The sequence below is a fragment of the Cydia strobilella genome, chromosome 19 (assembly GCF_947568885.1).
Source record: "Cydia strobilella chromosome 19, ilCydStro3.1, whole genome shotgun sequence".
NCBI classification, from domain to species: Eukaryota; Metazoa; Arthropoda; class Insecta; order Lepidoptera; family Tortricidae; genus Cydia; species Cydia strobilella.
Window position 1 is genome coordinate 9,722,445 of NC_086059.1, and position 21,333 is coordinate 9,743,777.

The 21,333-nt window shown below is 39.6% G+C and overlaps 3 protein-coding genes across 3 annotated transcripts; 1 reads left to right on the forward strand and 2 right to left on the reverse strand.

Moving 5' to 3' along the window:
- Positions 1-6,436: 6,436 nt before the first annotated feature.
- LOC134750411 (uncharacterized oxidoreductase TM_0325-like) lies at positions 6,437-7,228 on the reverse strand. The gene is made up of 2 exons (XM_063685584.1): positions 6,793-7,228; positions 6,437-6,583 (listed from the first exon to the last, which is right to left on the reverse strand). Exons 1-2 carry the CDS (start codon positions 7,190-7,192, stop codon positions 6,561-6,563), a joined length of 423 nt encoding a protein of 140 aa, XP_063541654.1. The 5' UTR covers positions 7,193-7,228; the 3' UTR covers positions 6,437-6,560.
- Positions 7,229-11,353: 4,125 nt separating this feature from the next.
- On the forward strand, positions 11,354-12,577 carry LOC134749973 (uncharacterized oxidoreductase MexAM1_META1p0182-like). The gene has a single exon (XM_063685009.1). It carries the CDS (start codon positions 11,445-11,447, stop codon positions 12,207-12,209), a length of 765 nt encoding a protein of 254 aa, XP_063541079.1. The 5' UTR covers positions 11,354-11,444; the 3' UTR covers positions 12,210-12,577.
- Positions 12,578-13,664: 1,087 nt separating this feature from the next.
- Positions 13,665-14,559, reverse strand: LOC134749848 (glucose 1-dehydrogenase 2-like). The gene has a single exon (XM_063684847.1). It carries the CDS (start codon positions 14,435-14,437, stop codon positions 13,676-13,678), a length of 762 nt encoding a protein of 253 aa, XP_063540917.1. The 5' UTR covers positions 14,438-14,559; the 3' UTR covers positions 13,665-13,675.
- Positions 14,560-21,333: the final 6,774 nt, after the last annotated feature.

Genomic DNA, 21,333 nt, shown 5'->3' on the forward strand with positions numbered 1-21,333 from the left:
TTTATTTTGCATGTTCCTTGAATCATGTAATAAGTAAATAATCGAAAATAAATTCTCACAGCAAACTAAATAGTGTAAGGTCGCAAAGGTCCGAGGTCATAAATATCGTGACTGCCCCACGGCCTCTATTAGGCTCAGTACGGAGTTGTCAGATGCCCATGCGCAGACGAGATGTCCAACTAGTTACGAGGAAAGGGTAGTGACGTCATGTCACCGCTTCACCACACAAAATAAGTCTCCATTTTCCTCTCTGGATAATAACATATTTTTTCACCACACTTGCTTGTAAAATGTGTTAATTACACGAAGGCTATGCGGTCCGTAATTCCTAAATTGCGACCTAGGGTAATAATGTATTTTTTCATCGCACTTGCTAAATAGGCGATGAGGTGCGTAAATTCTAAATTTCGACTTAGGACTGTAATGTACGTTCAAAACTAGGTAAAAGTGTAATAAAAAAACCGGCCAAGTGCGAGTCGGAGTCGCGCACGAAGGGTTACGTACCATTTCGAAAAAAACGGCAAAAAAATCACGTTTGTTGTATGGGAGTTATAGCGGCAACAGAAATACATCATCTGTGAAAATTTCAATTGTCTATACTCAAAACTGGAATACAAGGCCCAAGGGCCTGACACTCTTTGATAATAGAGAAAGATAGTCTTATTGCGATTCCTATAAGAGGAAAGAGAAAATAGTGCCATGCTTTCTCCTTATCATCGACCGGGTTTTTTCATGGTCGGGTTATGGCGGCATACCTAGGTAGGAGGCGATGGTGAAATACCGAAATTTATAAGAGTGAAAGAGAAAAAGGATTAGGCTGCCATACATTAACCTGTCAATACATGAATATGTCTTTCTCTTACCCCTGGTCGCTCGGTTTCATGTCTATAACTACTATACTATGTCTATGACAAGACCAAAAAATCTACGACAGATACGTCACTGTCAAAAGTGTCAAAGCACTTATGTCACTGTCAAGTAAACATTTCAGGTTTCGCCAACCTTTTTGCAATATGCTTCTTTATATTGGCTTCATCACTATTGATAAATAAGGTTTTTTTTGTCATAAAAAATGGTACAAACTTTTGTCGCTGACTTATTTATTTTAACTAACATCAATACAGTTCTAACGAACTTAAATTCACGATTTCACTTCGTGTTTTTCAGCTATCGTATCTGAAGCTACATAGAGTAATAACAGGCATATATATATATTTATATATGTTCGCGGATTTGGCCAAACGGCTGGCTGGTTGAGGTCACTGGGGACAAAAGAACTGACAGCTTCCTCGCTCAACGAATAAGCGTTGCGATTCAGCGAGGAAATGCTGACAGTATCTTTGGCACTACACCCTCTTTAGATATAGTTTTTTTTAGGTATTAGTTTTAGTTTTGTAGGTCGTTTGACATTACAAATAATTATAATCCAATTTCACTGTGATTATTTTCATAGCATTTGCTCTTGATTAACACGTGTAACAAGTCATTGATAAACAATCCAATTTTGCGTTACTGCCCTAAGGCTGTCGTCGAGGTTATGGGCTTCATAAGTACGATTCCCATCGAACGGGAGGAGTCGGAGCGCATTTCCGCATTTGTATGGCCGCAAGCCGGTCGGCTGCTCGCGGACGCGGACGGCTCCGGGCGTACTCCATCGCTTCTGGCATACATAAAACATACAAAAAGCGCTACGGCGTCCCAACTCCAGCCGGTCAATGAAAATCGAACATTACGGTAGGCTCAATGATGCTATACATGTCCATTGGTAGGCGCAAACGCACGGGTGGGCTGATGTATTTCCGAGTGCTGCCGAGAACTGCCGAGTTCTTGTCGAGCCACTACACAGTACACAGATCTAAAGTTGCGTTAATGCCTAAAGATAGTTGAAATGTACCTACTGGTGCCTTTATTAGGGTTCCGTACCTCAAACGGAAAAAACGGAACCCTTATAGGATCACTCGTGCGTCTGTCTGTCCGTCTGTCACAGCCCATTTTCTCCAAAACTACTAAACTAATTAAGTTGAAATTTCGTACACGTATGTAAGTTTGTGACCCAGAGACGGACATGTAACATAAACAAATGAATTTTAATCGATTGTGGGGGGGGGGGGTAAATAAGGTAATTAAAAATAAAGTTCTTCGAATTATATCGTGTTACATATCATATGAAAGAGCTCATTTTAATAATCTCAATTATTATTTTTTGTATTTTAAGAATAAATAGTTAAGAAGTTATTAAAGTGCGAGTCGGACTCGCGTTCTAAGAGTTCCGTACATTACACAATTTAAACAATGTATTTTTTATGTGAAACGTGAGTGAAATGTCTTAATAAGCCGTAGGGACTGGACTATGCCTGCAACTCCAGAATTGTTACATGCGCGTTGCCGACCCTAAGACTCCGCACCCTCGTTGAGCTCTGGCAACCTTACTCACCGGCAGGAACACAACACTATGAGTAGGTTCGTGTTATTTGGCTGCGGTTTTCTGTAAGGTGGAGGTACTTCCCCAGTTGGGCTCTGCTATAGATCTAGAATAACATCCGCTGTGCTGTGATCTACACAAAGCGAGATGACATTCACAGTGCCCATACCTCTCTTTTTCCGGGTAGTGTAACCGGATCCAAATATAGCTATCGCTATATGGGTATTGCTGTAGCTGTATGGTGAAGGCGGATCTGCGCGAACTCCGAGTCAACAATTGGCGAGAAGCACACTAGTCTATATTAGATCCGTGTTCTGTGAGATCCGGCGATACTGCGCGATTAATGACGCTGCTCACCGCACATTAGTGTGTTTCTAAATGTACTGAGCAGCAGATAACGCCCGATTAATCAGCAGGAAGTCTAGTCTGATCAGGGATGGGATTCGGTTCTATTTGTTTTGCAGTTCGATGATCGGGAATGTTATTAGGGATGAGCATATAACTACCACATCGCTATATTTGCTATTAGGTGGCGATGCCACAGCTGCAGGCCTAGCCAAGATGGCTAATTTTGATAGAAAACGCCGAAAGTTGAGTGAATATGAGTGTCGTCCTCCGTAATCAAGTAGATCTGGGGCCCATTTCTCGAAAGGTATTAGTCTAATATTATTAGTGTGTTGCCATGGTAACCCATACGAATTGACAGTTCGTGGACTAATAATATTAGTCCAATATCGTTCGAGAAACGGGCCCCTGTTGGCAAAAATATATGGGATGCACCTTGCCTCGCGTCTGTTGCTATCGCAGCTCCGTCGTTAAGGGTAGGTAGTTATCCTTCGCTCACAGTACTTTATTGGTGAAGATGTTTAAAGTAAAGCTTTAAACAAATGGCGGATCAAAGTTCGATTTATCACGCGACAGCCGTCCCCGCGTCGGCAAAAAGAAAGTAATTTTTACCCTAATCAATCACTCCAAAAAACGGGCCATGCTCAACGGGTAATTCGCTAGAATTCCTCGAGAGATTTAGTACCACAACTCGTGCTAAACCAACGACGATATAATGAGGACGCCGGCTCATTGTCCGCGGCTAAAAAGAGGAGATAAATAACCAAATGAGAATGGAAAAAGGGCAAAAATGGTGAAATAAAGGAAGCTTCAATTGGACAAAGGCGCCGAAGGGGGATAATTCGTCGGGGATATGCACCAATTGTCACTGTTTTCTTCGTTTTGGCGTTGACAAGAGACGGCGTCGCGTAGGCGCGGGAACATTAAACTCTTAAGAATACCCTAAAAGGGACTAACTCTCTTAGAAACGTAGTGGGACTTGGGTCCTTTTTTGCGGGCTCTCGGAATTGTCGCGCCGCTAACGCCTGTAGCGTTAAAACCTAACCGTTTATTAGCAAAGAAGCTAAGTGGAGCTATAAAACTCGAAATTTGGAACAAATTAATGGTCTGGGAACCTATTTGAACTGGCTAAGTAATAAGATATCTACCTATTATGTTGTAAAACATAATAGTGTAACGACGTTAAGTGATTATGTCACCTTGAGACTACTTTTTTAGGCTATTGGACTTGTCAACCCATATTTAGGTTTGAGTCTTCAACTAATACTCTTTATCCCATACCATAGGCCATTGCCAGTAGGTACCTACTTAGGACTATAGGACTTTTTACCATGCACTGGGTAAGTATTGCGTGCGCTATGGGCCTATGGGGTAAAGACATGCGTTGGAGGAAGATGTAAGTTTAACAAGTAAGTGTACCTTTTGTTAGAATTTGCCAAAATGCTTTGTGAAATATTTGTCAAATATTTGGACATTTATTGCGATCGCTGGTGGTGAAGAATATTAAACGGTGTTTCTATTTTATGGCTCGTAGATTCCATTGGTCACTGGTGTTTGTGGATTTGCGCGAATTGCTTTTACTTTGGCATTTTACTTTAGTAGTTTAGCTACACTTATTACTGGACTACATAAAGCCACAATCAATAGAGCCCTTCGTTTGTCACAACTATTTGGTATTCTTAATTAAAAATGTATGATTATCTTTTTCCTTGCTTCATATTATGCATATATATATATATATATATATATATATATATATATATATCTCATGTCTCACGTTGCCATCTGCAGATACAGTTCACCTTACCTGCAAACCAACTTCTATGCAGGGGGTCAACTATTTCTATCATTGGCAGTACCGTGTTTGTTTTAGATTTCAATATTTGACATGTATTTTTGTATGATGAATTGATGACGGTGTAATTTATACTTATCAATAAAATTGGCACCTTTCTATTCTTACCTATATAAGAAGTTTCACTTCTAACACACCCATTCCATCCTTCTCAGCGGCTGTTGGGTAATTAATAAGTGTAGCTAAGCTAACGTTTTATGGTCCCCTAAAATACCAAAGCAAAAGCAATTCGCGCAAATCCACAAACACCCGTGACCAATGGAATCTACGAGCCATCAAATAGAAACACCGTTTAATATTCCTCACCACCAGCGATCGCAATAAATGTCCAAATATTTGTCACAAAGCATTTTGGCAAATTCAAATAAAACCGTAACTAAGAACCCTACTAAATCCCTGGAGATGGGTCAAGCAATATCATTGACCAATACAAATAAATCTGAACTCTAAACTAATACAATTAAGGTTAAAATTACAGAAGCATGTATTGGGAAATAATTCATACTTCCTGACTCCAATTCCGTATGTTCCAAAGTCAAATCTTACGCCAATGCTATAGGACGTAGTTTCCTCTATCACAAATTCATAGACACCTCTTATCCGCGCTTCGAAATCGGGCTTTTATTCCACGTATTACGGTGCATTTTTGCTTAACGTTAAGTAAAGTGGACAATTTCTGTATGTTAAGATTCGCGACGGCTAATATTTCGCGGTGATATTGGCCAGTAGATGCCGGATAAGATTTATTCGTGGCGTCACGGTGGGTTTCATATCAAAATTAAATATCTGAGGAGGGGACGAGATGCGGGTAAAACGGTATTGACACTTTGGATGTTACGTTTTGTTGATTCAAGTTTCTATAGAACAATGTTTGGGGAATCTTGGAACAATCTTATTGAGTAAGACGTAAATACGTGAAAATTTGGTATTTCGTATTTCCTTAGGTCCTTTAGGACACAGCGTTACATTTGAGACACAGACAGTGTATACTTAAATATTTTTTTAAAAGGGCTTATTTTTGGATGGTTTTCATAGAAAAAAAACCCCTTGAAACCCTTTTGAAAAAAAACTCATTTCAGATCATGGGAATAAACCTAGCTCCATTCATACTCAAAAATCACCTGGAATACAAATTAAACTCGGTAATTAGGAATAGATGAATACAAACACTGCACACCGAAATACACCTAAATTAATTACCTATGCGTATTGTCAAAGAGGATATAATAAGATAGAGCGGTACTGTCATAGTAAATTTTGTAACCACTGTAAATTCACTGCAATCTATCGACATACTTTAAAACTAAAAATGAAGATTTATAAAAATACGATAAAATGTATTTAAACATGGATAAATTATTTTTTTATTTGCATTAATTATTTTTATATGATTTTGACTCATGTTCTTTCACTGATATGCGTTAAAATTATAAATAACAAACGAAACCGTCAACGCCCTCTATACGAGAGTAGGCCAAAACTAGTGGCGCCATCTGATCGAGAATCAAATTTTCGTGGATTTTCGAGGCACGTTTTTTTTCTTAGACTGTATCCATCTATTACGGATTTATATCTATCTTTGGTATTGTGTAACATGTATGTTCAAGGAAATGATTAGGAATGAAATAAAACAAAAGGCACGGATAGAATTAGTAGTATTAAAATGAATATCCGGTTTTAAACAATTAATTACCACACGTTCTATATATTACTTACAACATTCTAACAATTCTACGCCTTAGGACGTTTTCACATTATTCGATCCGATATCGGATGTGAAAACGCTGTGGAAAACGCTCTTACTCATGAGGAACCATGGTCCATCCATTGTCCATGACGTAGTTAGATCCAGTGACGCTCCTCGCCTTGTCGCTAGCTAGGAACAAAATTACACCGCCAATTTCTTCATTCGTAGCTATGAAACCTAGGAGGGTAGCGTCAATAAGCGCCTGACGTATAACCTTGGGATCGCCAAGGCTATTGTTACTGTTAAAGTCGTTATCCACTGGTCCAGGGTTGACAGTATTGACCCTAACTCCAGAAGACGCTAGTTCTACAGCTGCACAACGCGCGAAATGGTCCAGAGCCGCTTTCGACACAAAATACGGGAGTAGCTTTGGATTTTTGCACGGACGTAAAGCTACCACGCTTGAAATGTTGACCACGTTACCCTTTGTTTTCGCCAAATGTGGCGCCGCTAGGCTTGTCAATTGAATCACCGCCCGAACATTGGTTCTCATCACTTCATCATATGCTTGTAATACCGTGCCTTCCGTCAAAGATCCCGCTGGGGATATGCCAGCATTATTGACCAGCACGTCTAACTTTCCGAAATGTTCTACAGTTTTAGGAACGACGATGGCAGTGTCAGCTTCTTTGGAGAGATCGGCTTGGATGGTAAGAGGTTTCCTGCCGAGCGCCTCGATGCTTTTGGCGACGGCAGCGAGCTTGGCCTGCGTGCGCGACACGAGCGCCACGTCGGCGCCCTCCTTGGCGAACATAAGCGCCGTCGCCGCGCCTATGCCCGAGTTCGCTCCCGTCACTATGACAACCTTATTCTTGAAACTCATCCTTACCGGTATAGCCTGTATTAGTTTATCGTTTAAATTGAATTGCATGTGATGATTTATATTTTATACCTATGTAGTTTATCGATACCACTCTTAGATAATGTACATCTAGGACATACAACAACCTTTACTGGTAGGGAGATAACGACGTCCATAAGTGCATAGATTAAGCACTTGGTGCGTACTCGTTCAAGGTTTGTTTACACTGCCTACATAATATACTTACTAGATAAGTTTACCAAGTGTTTCACAATGTAAGTACTTATTGTAATTTTTGCAATAGATGAATAGATGATATATACAGATGATTTTTATCTTCCTAAACATTCAACGAAGATTGTATAAAGTAATAACGCAGTGCAATATATAAGTATACATATGTAGTACCTATAATATTTTGAGAAAACAAAAAATCTGTTTTTATTGTATGAAAAGGTATAACGACTATTTAAAAAATTTATTCCTCGTCTGTAATTAATTATATGACAATAATATATACGAGTAACTTGCCCTAGTGGCTAAGAGCAGGAAGAAATATAGCATAGATTAGACCTGGAGAGCTGACCCTTGCCCCCTTTTTTTTGGGGGGGTAGGCGCGGTACTATCTCGTGGCTACCAGGCTAAATCAGCTTTGTTTGACCTTAGGATCAATCGTGCCAAGCGGCATTGCCTGAGACAAAAGTGCATATTATTAGACTCACTGCACTTTACTTAGCCAGCTTAGCCTATACGAATTAAAGTTTGAAAAAGTTATACATTTTGAAAGGCTTTATCTCGGAAACTATTAAATCTACAGAGACAATTTTAGTCTTTCTTTTCGGTATCGTGTTCTGATTAGGTAAAATAGAATATTTTTAATTAGAAAAACTATTTTTTCTATGGGGCATAATAGAAGCATAAGCGAATACGCCTTTAAACGTATCTCCACTTTTTTTTTCTGTTACAGCTTGTATAGGTATACCTATGAATGAAATAAGGTGCGTTGGGGTAAGATTGAATGCGTTTTTCATGAGGGGTAGGTTAAAAAGTCGCCCGTAATGCTTCGGCATACGGATGATTTTTTGTTTTACCCCTTATGAAAAACCCATTTAATCTTATCCCAACGCACCTTATCTGAAAAATGTGATTATTATTCATTTTTCATTTAACATATTTCAAATGCTTCCAAAACTAAAATTTAGGTATACTCATTTAATAAATTTTTGTGTTTTCAAAATTTTTGCCTTATCCTTAGAACAGTTATAAACCTCCTTGGTCCTCCTGATACTCGTAATTAAAAATACAATGCTTTCTTAAGAGTAAGTCGCGCGTGGATTTCGCTCGTAGATACTCGTATCTGTATATATATTGGCGCGAGCGAAGCGCACGGGCTTCTTTCGTTGTCATTATGATATCACAATGTTACTTTGAATTGACCTCCATGTAGTAACGTGTGGGTCGATGAAGTGTCGCCGGGAGCGACGCCGCTGACGCGTGAAACCGTCGCATTGTCGCGCGGCAACCGCGCGTGACCGCGCCGCGCCCGCGGTTCACCTCGCCTGTCTGTCGCTATTCACTGATGAAGATCGTTTACACCTACATATTGATCGAATGCCAATTTTAGCGATAAAAATAGTTATTTAAGAGGAAAGGGGACAGTCGTTTCTCCATACAAACGTAGTCCCAAATGTCCCAATTTTCCTCTCTGGATTGTATTGTATTGTATTGTAGTTCGGGCGATTTTCCGCAACTCGACGACTGGCGCCTATTTTGCGTGACATGGGGGTGGGCTAGTCCTGCCAGCCCAGCTCTTCGAGGAAACCTATCAAACCTTTGATGTTGAGTAGGACCTCGGGGAGGTCTCTCGGGGATCCGAGATGTTTTGCCCTGTATGGGGCCACTCCGCTGCACTCCAGCACCACGTGAGAGGCTGTTTCTTCTGTCTCCATGCATCCTCTGCATAGGGGACTGTCTGTGACACCTGTTATAAAAAGATGTTTGTTAAATAGTCCATGACCTGTTATGACACTGGTCACCATGCTCAGTCGGGTCTTTCCTAATTGATGGAGCACCCTTGTGAGCTTTCCGCTGATGCCAGGCATGGCTTGTTTGGCCTGTCTGCATCCAGTCTGGTTTAGCCAATGTTCTGTGTGTAGTTTCCCTGTACGTGCCAGCAGCATTGAGCGTACCTTGCTAAACGGTATCGGGAGGATCGGTTCTGGGCCAATCGCTCCCGCACTCGATCCTTGCCTGGCAAGCTCGTCCGCAGCATCGTTACCCTTGGATCCGCTGTGTCCTTTGATCCATTGTAGGGTGATCTTATTGTTATGACATACCTCCATTAGTCGTTCGTGGCATTCGTGTATAAGTTTGGATGTGACTATGTGGCTTTTTAGAGCCATCAAGACTGCTCTACTGTCGGAGAGTATGCGGATGGAGGATCCTACTACCTTCCTTGCAGTGATGGCAGCCGCCGCGTTTATGATGCCCATGCACTCAGCCTGGAATACCGAGTTATGGGCTCCTAGCGGAGTGGTAATTGACATGTTCAGGTCTTCTGAGAAGGTTCCAAAGCCCGATCCGCTGTCTGTTTTGGACCCATCAGTGAAGATTCTGAGCTCCCGAGGATTGAGTCCTTCGTAATTGTCGTCCTCGTATAACTGTATTTTGTACCTTTTGTCGAAGATAGCTTGTTTATGAATCCGATCCGTGCCCGAATTGAGCACTGGAAATTCGTCATATACCTTAGCCAGGCAAGTTGTGTGAAGAGCTCCTATGATGTTGGACCATATATTAAGGGCTCGCAGCCTTACCGCTGAGAGACTGGCCTCTTGTTGTATGTGTAGGTGCAGCGGTGGAAGGCTTAACATGACCTCCATGGCTGCAGTCGGTGTGGACCTCGTACAGCCAGTGGTGGCCGCGCATGCGAGCCTTTGGAGTCTTTGTAGCTTGTCTCGTACGTTGCCTAGGTTTGTTCTTGGCCACCAAACCAGAGCACCGTAACAGAGTAAGGGGCGGATTATTGTCTTATAGAGCCAGAGAGTAATTTTTGGGTTGAGTCCCCACCTCTTACCAATCATCCTCCTGCATTGCCAGAAGACAACTCCCGCCTTGTCTATACGTTTGTTGATGTGATTGTTCCAGTTGAGTTTACTGTCGAGAGTTAGCCCTAAGTACTTAACTTCATCGGTCAGCTGTAGCTCGGTTTGGAAAAGTGTTGGTCTGGTAAAGTTGCCAAGCGCTCTTTTATTGGTGAACATTACCATTTCTGTTTTGGTGGGGTTGACTGATAGGTCGAATTCTCTACACCAGCGTTCTACAATCCGAAGAGCAGCCTGGGTGAGATCGCAGACTGTACTGGCAAATTTACCTGATATTAATATTGCCAGATCATCAGCGTAGCCTATTGTGTAAAAGTGTTCCTCGTTCAGTTTGGTTATAAGGTTGTTGACTACTAGGTTCCACAGCAGAGGTGACAGGACTCCCCCTTGAGGGTATCCTCGCACCGCCGCCACGGATATTGACATTAAGAAAAAAATATTATTGTTACATAATTGGATGATTAACCATAGCTACATAGATATATCAAAGATAGGGGCATAACCGGGGCGTTTGACTTTTTTCGATTTTTTGATCATGGTAAAAATTTGGACTAAAAAAAAGTTTTTATATAAATGTTTAAATGCTCCTATTTAACCGCTCAATCCCGGGTTAGTGGAATGGTGCAAGTGGGCCTTAAAGGGTTAAAGTTGGCATTCATATTTTGTTTCTATCTTTATAGTTAACACAATAATCGCAACCATCCACCATCAAAGATTTCAAGATTGTGATGTTTATGTTATACCTAAGCTCATGTGGTGAAAACAGTCTATCAGGTAAGATCGTCTACCTCTACAAGCTCTTTCGTCGCTTCTAGCTCTTGCATTTATATACCACATCACTCCACTTACCTACAGAAGGTCGGTTGAGCAAAAGGAGCGAAGCTCTTCATTTCTGACTGTGTCTGAGCAAAGTACGTATCTAATAAATAAAAAATCTGACGAGTATTGTATCCATATAGGTACAATACACACTATAAATTATAATACACACATGCATACTATAAATATAATACATATGTTATGCTATCTGGTTAACGTTGATAAGATAAGTACATGTAATATAAAAGCTCTTGTAAAACAACTTTCTCGTCATAACTGCAACACATAAGCTGCAGCATTTCCATAGCGGCGGAATATTTGTAATAATAAAAGCGAAAGCTGTATTTTTAAATATGAGTTTTGCTAACAAAGTGGTGATAGTGACGGGAGCAAGCTCAGGCATCGGCGCGGCGACGGCGCTGATGTTCGCCAAGGAGGGCGCCGACGTGGCGCTCGTGGCGCGCACGCAGGGCAAGCTCGCCGCCGTCGCCAAAAGCATCGAGGCGCTCGGCAAGAAACCCCTCGTAATACAAGCCGACCTCTCCAAGGAAGCTGACACCGCCACTTTCATCCTTAAAACGATAAAACATTTCGGAAAACTGGATGTGCTCGTCAACAACGCCGGAATGGTTTCAGAAGGAAGCCTATTAGATGGCAAAGTGCTGCAAGCTTACGATGAGGTAATGCGGACGAATGTTCGGGCAGTCATTCAACTGACTAGCCTGGCAGCGCCTTATCTTGCCAAGACCGGGGGAAACGTGGTCAACATCTCTAGCGGGGCATCTCTGCGTCCGTCTAGTAAACCAACATTTCTTCCGTACTACGTGTCTAAAGCAGCTTTGGATCATGTTACGCGTTGTGCGGCCATGGAGCTAGCGTCTTCCGGAGTCAGAGTCAACACGGTCAACCCTGGGCCAGTAGATAACGACTTCAACAACAACAATGGTCTTGGAGATCCGAAGGTTATACGGCAGGCGCTAATTAAGGCTACACTCCAAGGTTACTTGGCTACGAATGAAGAAATTGGAGGCGTAATTCTGTTCCTAGCTAGCGAGAAGGCTAGGAGCGTCACTGGATCCAACTACGTCATCGACAATGGCTGGACTATGAAAAACTGAGCTGGTATTATATATATATATATATATATATATACTTAATTATTTACAATTTATGAATGGCCCCCTAGTGTAGTCGGGAGCACAAATTAATAAATAGTCGGTAGTGACCCTTCCTAATAAGCAGGAGGTCCCGGGGTCGAATCCCGGTATGGGCATTTATTTGTGTTTACCACAAATATTTGTTTGATTTGTTACTGAGTTATGGATGTTATCTATTTATTTATCGTAGCCTGGTACTCAAAGCACAAGCTTTGCTTAGTTTAGAGCTAGATTGATCAGTGTAAGATTGTCCCCAAATAATTATTTATATTTAAGTATTAAATGTACATATGTCTATTGGTTATAAGAAAATAAATTCTCATCAATCTCACACTACTTTTATTTTACCTGTCATTCTAGAATACCTTATTCCCCTTATTCCTGTCTCAATTTTTTCACGGCATGTCTCATAATGCGATGATTCACTGAGCCTTTTATTAACGACTATGTTAATAACATAGTATAAATGTTAGTATAACAATAAGAACTTACTTAAGTCTTAAAACGCAGTGTATTTTTGGGAGATTTTAAGTTAAATTGATAGGAAAGATCAGGATTAGACCTAGTAATGTTTCCTGCAAACCGGTTTTAAAACTGAAACGTGGATACATGTTATCGACTAGTGTATATGAGCTGTGTAGGCCTCGCGAACCTCAATGGCTCCACCGTTGTATTTTTTTTTCAATAACTGTGCTTACAACTGGGGCCCGTTTATCAAAAGCTTGTAGCTTGTAATACAAGTGGAAGTCCCTTTTTGACAGCTTTTGTTAGAAAGGTACTTCCACTTGTATTACAACTATTACAAGCTACAAGCTTTTGATAAACGGGCCCCTGCTTACAAAATTTCACGAGTATCGCTTGAGAAATGCAAGCTATACGTGGAGAACGACCGGACAGCTGGACAGCCCAGTCAGACAATTCAGACATACAAAAGCATTTGACCAAGCTAAAACTTGGCTTGGCCATTTCGCTACCGTCACATGGGCGTAAACGGGCGGACAGTTCTTAATGTCATGTCAAGTTATGTCTCATGTTTCGTAATGTTTGCTGTGTATTGCTGCTGCGTAAATATTCAAAAAATAATTACGGGGTCATAATTAAGTGTAACTTGAAAAAACCTTTTAATTGATGTGTAATTTATAACCCGCATTGGATTTACACACTATATGTACCTGAAGATAAGTAGGTACAGTCGGCGATAAGCATTCCTCATGCTAAAGTTGCATCACACATGCTACTTGGAAAAGGTTAAACTACAACTGGGTAGGGAAGGAAGGTAACAATCATAAATAAAACAAGTGGTTTATTTACTAGTTATACTATTCCAATTAATACCAAAACTGCAGATTTTGACTTGAATTAGGTATGTTAAGAGCACAGAGTAAAGTTTTTGAAAACAAAATGTTTTCGCCCTTTGCATAAAACATTCATTTTAAAAGGCATCCATTATCAATTACGTAGGTAGAGCCAGTAATACTCCTCGCCTTATCACTCGCCAAGAATAAGATCACGCATGCAATCTCATCGTTTTTAGCTATATACCCTAATGCAGTATAGCCTGCCAGCCTTCCCTTTAAGTCGTCGGCATTACCCAGCTTGTTGTTGGTTAGAAATTCGTTCTCTACCGGCCCAGGGTTCACAGTATTTACCCTAACGCCGGAAGGCGCCAGTTCTAAGGCAGCGCAACGCGTAAAGTGCCCCAATGCCGCCTTTGACACGGCATAGAACATAAGCGCAGTCATCTTGCTAGGCGTCAGTTCTGCTACACTGGATATGTTAACCACATTCCCCTTAGTCTGGATCAGATAAGGCGCTGCTAGGCTGGTCAGTTGGATCACAGCTCTTACATTGGTCTTCATCACATCGTCGTATGCTTGTAACGCCTTGCCATCTAGTAAGCATCCCTGTGAAGCCATTCCGGCGTTGTTGACAAGCACATCCAGTTTTCCGAAATGTTTTATCGTTTTAGGGATGACGGTGGCGGTGTCAGCTTCCTTGGAGAGATCGGCTTGTATTACGAGGGGTTTCTTGCCGAGCGCCTCGATGCTTTTGGCGACGGCGGCGAGCTTGGCCTGCGTGCGCGCCACGAGCGCCACGTCAGCGCCCTCCTTGGCGAACATCAGCGCCGTCGCCGCTCCGATGCCCGAGCTTGCTCCCGTTACTATCACCACATTGTTAGCAAAACTCATGTTTAAAAATACAGCTTTCGCTTGTTACAAATATTCCGCCGCTATGGAAACGCTGCAGCTGATGTGTTGTAGTTATGACGGGGAAGTTGTTTTACAAGAGCTTTTATATTGTACCTTATCAACGTTAACCAGATAACAACCACTTGAGATAAGGTACATAATAAACTAATTCAGTAATTTAATTATTAGTAGTATCCGCCGGGTTCTGTATTTTTCTTGGTTATTAGTATAGTTGCCGTAATACAATGTACAATTATTACCCAATACTTTTTTTTTTTAAATGCATTAAGGTCAATGTGGGAAATATCGGTATCGCAGCATATAACATTTTTGTTTAGGAAGACCGTCATATTAGACCGATAGTGGGACCATATTTTTGACCTTAAAGATATGATAATTCTAAAGAAGGAAAAGTGATGCTTATATGGCAGGGGACATGTTTTTAAGCATATTTGTAATTTAAGACGAAAAGTTAGAACGAGCGTTAGGTATAAATTAGGTATTTATATATTTTGATTGATGCTTTTTGAATATTGAATTAAAGTGCAAAGTTTAAGCTTCATTGTTTAAATTATGTATGACTCTTTAAACTGTTACATTTTTAGAAAAAAAATTAACGTGCTTCTTTGTCAAACTAAAATGAGCTTATTATTTTGTCGATATTGAATTAAAGTTTTAAAAATCCACAATAATATCTCTAAATTCTTAAGTTAATAGACAAAGCCGAAAAATTAGAAAAATAGGATTGCTGCTTAAATTTTAATATGCGTTTTTTGTCCTGTAAGGTCCAATATTGAATTAAAGTCTATAAAGATAAGTTTCATACTATAAAATAATATATGCAACCATATTATGAAACCCGTCACCCCCCGGTCACCCGTTGACCACGAACGCTGTAAAGAGTTCGAAACGTCGGGATGAATTATAAATTCAATATACGCGATATAATCCGTTTTTATAGTTTTATTTCATGAGTAACTATCGCGGTAACCGAAGACAATATCATATTATGAAAAGTAAGAAATTTCTGTGTGTAGCTTCCATTGTTATAGCCAAATCTATTTAAAAAGGCGCGAAATTCATACATACGCCGCGCTGGTCCGTCAAGGTGCCGGCACGGCACGCGGGAGCCTATCGTAGCATTCGTATCTATCTATACCTATAGGTACCTCGCCCGGTCGCCCCACCCCCCGCTCAGCTTCGTAAGCGCGGCTTGACTTTTCTTGTCATTCATTAGTTTGTTTACCGTGCACATAAATTAGATGCCGATATTACGTGAAATTAATGTAATTATGACTTCAAAATGAGTACAAAATGTTTGTTATGTGGACTGATTATTTTTAGTTACTTAGTGGTCCGAGAGCTGGTAGACATTTTGGAGTAGGTCCTTGAGGCAAGCTGAAAATTTGCCTGATACTTCTCCTCATCATCATCATCACTTAAGAGCTTTGCTCTTGTCGGTGGAGTAATTGCCAGTCCTTTCTTTCCTGAGCCAGTCTTTTGATTTGCTCGTACGATGCATTCTCTTTTACTTGGCTCAGGTATGTGATTCTAGGCTTTCCACTGCCTACTGCCTCTCGAGCACTGGAGGTCTGGCTGCAGGGTAGCGGGGCTAAATCAACCCTTATATTTTTTAATATTTTTTAGGGCTCCAAAAAAGTTCGTGAGGCAATCTGTAGTTTTTACAGGTTGAAGTTAAGTATATATATGTCTAAATAGTCAGAAAAAAATAAGCCTGAACATTTGGTCGGGTCTTTGACCTTGCCAGAAGATCTAAAAAGTAACGTATGGCACTTACTCGTACGTAAAATTAAGTTTGTCTACTATAGTAATTGTATGCATTACAAAGTTATTTTTGTAGTACAGTAAATTAAAGACTACTAGGTAGGATGTACAGTCAGCAATACTATTCGCTTAGCACCGTTGCATACAAACTTCTTTACAGGGGTGGTATCTTTTCTCTCCAGCTGACTGTACAATGTGATTGTAACTATGACGATGGTGTATATTTATGATGTATGTTATTTATTGTGTTTTTTGTATGTTACTTAAGGGCTTCTGTTAAGGGAACGAAAATTTGATTATTTTGCGCTACGACGCACGGTTCAGGAGATACAGCCTTATAAAGATTTTTTCGTTTTTTTTTTGTTTTTTTTTTTAATATTAATTGAGGGTTTCTTAAAGTGGATCGAAAATTTGATGATTGTTTTTGTGCTACGACGCGCGGTTTAGGAGATACAGCCGTGTAAAGATTTTTTTTCGTTTTGTTTCATTGTACGACCGGTCTGGCCTAGTGGGTGACCCTGCCTGTGAAGCCGATGGTCCTGAGTTCGAATTCCGGTAAGGGCATTTATTTGTGTGATGAACACAGATATTTGTTCCTGAGTCATGGGTGTTTTCTATGTATTTGTATATTATATATATCGTTGTCTGAGTACCCATAACACAAGCCTTCTTGAGCTTACTGTGGGACTGTCAATCTGTGTAAGAATGTCCTATAATATTTATTTATTTATTTTTTGTGTTTTTTGTATATTGAAAGTGGGGAACGAAATTTTTTTTTATTTTTGCGCTGCGACGGACGGTTTAGGAGATACAGCCCTATATATTTTTTTTTGTTTATTGTTGTTTTTTTGTATGTTATATAATATAAAATTCCATAACCAAAATTAAAATTTTTATATAAGTAGATATACTCAATATAAAAATTTCAAAATCTAACATAACTTTTAATAGAAATGTCCTCATACATCATAAATATACACCATCCTCATAGTTACAATCATATTGTAAAGTTAGCTGCAGAGAAAATATACCACCCCTGTATAGGTTTGTATGCAAAGGTGCTAAGCGAATAGTATTGCTGACTGTACATCCTACCTAGTGGTCTTTAATTTACTACAAAAATAACTTTGTAATGCATACACTTTGTTTAGTAGACAAACATAATTTTGCGTGCAAAAATAACTGCGATGCATACGCTTTTATAGTAGAGAAACTTAATTTTGTGTGCAAAGATAACTTTGTAATGCATACAATTTGTATAGTAAACAAACTTAATTTTGCGTGCAAGTAAGTGCCATACTTTTTAGATCGCCTGGCAAGGTTAAAGACACGACACGACCAAATGTTCTGGTTTATTATTTTTATGACTATTTAGATACTTAATTTTAACCTGTTAAAAATACAGATTGCTTTTAGAACATTTTTTTGAATTTTGTGAAATATTATTTTGCACGCGTCTAGCTAGGTTACCCGCTAGCCCGTTGATCTATATACCGTTGATCTACCTATATATCAATGCCGTTTGATCGCTGCCTCGGCGGCGCACAGCGCGGCGCGCGCGAACATGCCGCGCGTTTGAAATGTAACGTAAATATAAGCACGGAATGCATACGTATCAGTATTTAGTGACGCACAAATTTTATATTTCTAATCTTTTGTGTGGGAACTAAGATCATTGTCATGACCGTTTAATATTAACTCTACAAACTTTAATTCAATATTGGCTATACTGCTTAACCAGAAATCAATATCTAGAGAAGCACATTGTCTACATTTCTAATTTTTTACAAGTATAATAAGCTGATCCATAATATCGTAATTTTGCAATATCAGCTACTCTAATTATTTATTTACAAAATAATTCATGTTTTTAAGTTCACCAGAAAGCACGTTCCAGATTTCTAAAAACCGAATATTGTGTATAAATTAAAGTGGTATTGAATATGTTAAAGGTTTTTGTAACTTTAATTCTATATTTACAAAGTTATTAGCAGAAATTAAAATATTTCAATATATCCGAACGCTCACCCTAAAAATTTCTAACTTTTTACGAAAGTCTTATTTAACATGCTAACAATGACATATCGAAAAAGAAAAAACTTTAATATTGTCAAAACCCATTTTTGTTCCACCGCTGGTCTATATCAGGAACTCTCGTATTAGATGCGTGGGTACTTTGCTCAGAAAGGAAAACGGAAAAGCTTCGCTTCTTCTGCTTTGTCAGTAAAGCTCATTTAGAAATACAGCTTTTGCCTACATACAAACATTTCGCCACTATAGAAGGGCTGCAGCAGATGCAGTTATGGCGAGGATTTTTTTAAAGAGCTTTTATTTTGTATCTTATCGACGTTAACGAAATAACAACGTTTATGAGACAGCTTGAGATTTAAGGTAGATACATAAAAATTGATTATTTGTAAATATTAGCTTGCTCCCTGTCATTATCAACACTTTGTTAACAAAACTCATGATTCCTTATGCGCGACTGTACACCGTACCGTTCGCTACGACGCAAACGATTAGCATATTGGGCAGGTGTTCTCCTCTGTAGGTCGCATTTCTCCTCAGACTTTCGTGAAATTTTATGAACAGGCTCGATATACCGTGTATATAGAGAATTTTGGGTGTCGATGCTGTTTTTAGAAATATTTCAAAATGGCGGTACCATGGTGGTTCTCAAGTCGCGAGGTCTACAGCTCACAGAGCCACTGTCTAGTGTTACGTACATATTCATTATAGCGATGACATGGTAGATGATGTGTCAACAGTATGCGTTTGAGCACGGCAATTGCGACAGCCATTGATTCGCACTTTTCACATGTTTTTACCGCGTTATACCGCATTGTAGAAGCAATGGAGTTGCTATTATTATGATTTATAATATCATGAAAAGTGATGTAGGTTAGCAATACACATGTAACGCTGTTGAAAATTGAAAACAACTAGTCAACAGATAAGAACAATAGACATTTAAATTTCTCTGATTATTAAGTTTGACATATCTATATATAATAATTCATTGTTTTTAAGAATAATAATAACTGCATCAATAAATTGCTCTGATATTTAGATTAAGGTAATATTTAAAACTTGACAATTTAAAAGTGCTTGTTGCTAGGCCTATTTGAATAAAGAATATATTGAATTGAATTGAATTGAATAAATTTGAGAGCATTTGGAGTGGCTATTTCACTGATACTTACCTATATTTCTACCGCTTTGCGCATTAAAAGTAGGATGTCGTACCTAGTGGCCGTTTATGTTTTCGATGTATTTAGCAATCGGTATTAACTATTAACGTCAGTAAGAAATTAAAACTTTTCTCCAGTCATCGACAGTATGACGCCATTTCTTTTAAAACAGACATAAATTTATAAACGTCAAACTTAGCTCTATGACTCTTGTTTAGGTGGTAAATTGTTGCTGGTGTTTAAAAACTTTACAGGATCAAATTTTGTCATTGCAAATGCCATAAAGAGTTAGCTTGGTCCGACACTAGAACTTGAAATAATTTAAACCGTGTCCACAACTCCCCTGTGCTGCTTCACAGCAATAAATACAGTACAATTAGAGGTTATAAAACGTTCCCTGTCGGTTAGCGTTAAATGGGGATCAACAAAAACCTGCAGAGTTACTAGAAGCTACTAACTCACTCGCAACTCGTTGTTCCAGCCTTATTTTTTTCTACTAAGTATTAAACCAGGAAAGAATGAAACACTCGAAACTTGCGACCGAAGATATGGCAATCGCGGGGGTTTTATTTCACCTTTTTTCCATTACTTTGAAAATATGGTTGTTTAGAATTTTGTTCCTCATGTCCCTCGGTTATTATTAGCAATAGCTATTTTATAATAAAATTATACTGGTATGGGATAAAGGGTAACGATATAAAAATTAAAATTCAAATTCAAATTAGACATATTTTAGTGTTTTTTTTTATCAAGCTAACCTTTTAAAGTTTGGGTGAAGTCCGCCCTGCAAGTTTGCCCTTGATTTAAAAATCTGTTCTGCGATTGTTTGACGTGTAAAAAATTAAAAATTCAGTATAAAACCTACAATTTTGTACTAGCGCCCTCTTATCACGAATAACACGATTCAAATAAGCGTATCACAATGCAGAAGCGAGTTTTCAGTGGGTCGACTTAGGTCTAGTGTCAGGGCTAGGTCAGTTTCGTTTTTGTTGCTGCTGTGCATCGAACAGATTATTTGAACTCAGGAGTGAGTGTCAGTTAATTTGAGTTCAACATTAACGCTTCTAACCCTTCCCCCGCGTCCGCATAGCACGGGATCTCGCATATTACTGGCAGTAACACACACACAGTGTGCCGGAAGTGGGCAGTAATTTACTGCCCACTGACGGCATACTGTGTAGCAGTAGTAAGATAACAGTGAGTCGAGGTCAATAGTAACGCTTCTAACCCTTCCCCCGCGTTCGCATAGCACGGGATCCCGCATTATGTTAATTCACTGTTATTACTGCCCACTGCTGCCTCTTCACATCGTGTCACAGACCCGGTACAAATGTAAACTATTACTTTTCTTTTTAAAGTTATAGTGAGTTGTCAGTAAGTTGAGGTCAATAGTAGCGCTTCTAACCCTTCCCTGCGTTCACATACACAGGATCCTGCATTATGCTAATTCACTGTTATTACTGCCTACTGCCGCCGTCACTTCACATCGTGCCTCAGACAACCAACAAACAATTCTAAACTAGTGTATAATGTTTATTTTACTTTAAAGGAGAAAAGTCTAGTCTGATCATGTTAACTTTGTACGAACATGGCAGCAAGAATGCGTAATACTCCGATAAGCTACACACTTGACGTAACAAGACTGTTGACTACACTACACTTGACATGAAAACTTAGCATACTCCCACTCTACATACATACAGAATTCATGAGCATAACACATTTTTATTTTATTTTATTAGCCCATGTGTGTGTCCCACTGCTGGGCAAAGGCCTCCCCTCTCCCTTTTCAATCCTCCCTGTGCTGAGCAAGATCCCGCCAATCCCGCTGGAACGCATCCAAATCGTCCCGCCATCTCTTTCTCGGTCTGCCTCTGCCACGACTACACTGGGGATGCCAGCTAGTGACTATTTTGGCCC

What these genes read in the sequence shown, in the direction of transcription:
- LOC134750411 (XM_063685584.1), bottom strand. Translation starts at nt 7,192, where the DNA reads ATGAGTTTCAAGAATAAGGTTGTCATAGTGACGGGAGCGAACTCGGGC. An exon ending in ACATTTGGCGAAAACAAAGG is followed by an intron (nt 6,584 to 6,792) that starts GTAACGTGGTCA and finishes GGCGATCCCAAG; the next exon opens with GTTATACGTCAGGCGCTTAT.
- LOC134749848 (XM_063684847.1), bottom strand. Translation starts at nt 14,437, where the DNA reads ATGAGTTTTGCTAACAATGTGGTGATAGTAACGGGAGCAAGCTCGGGC.
- LOC134749973 (XM_063685009.1), top strand. Translation starts at nt 11,445, where the DNA reads ATGAGTTTTGCTAACAAAGTGGTGATAGTGACGGGAGCAAGCTCAGGC.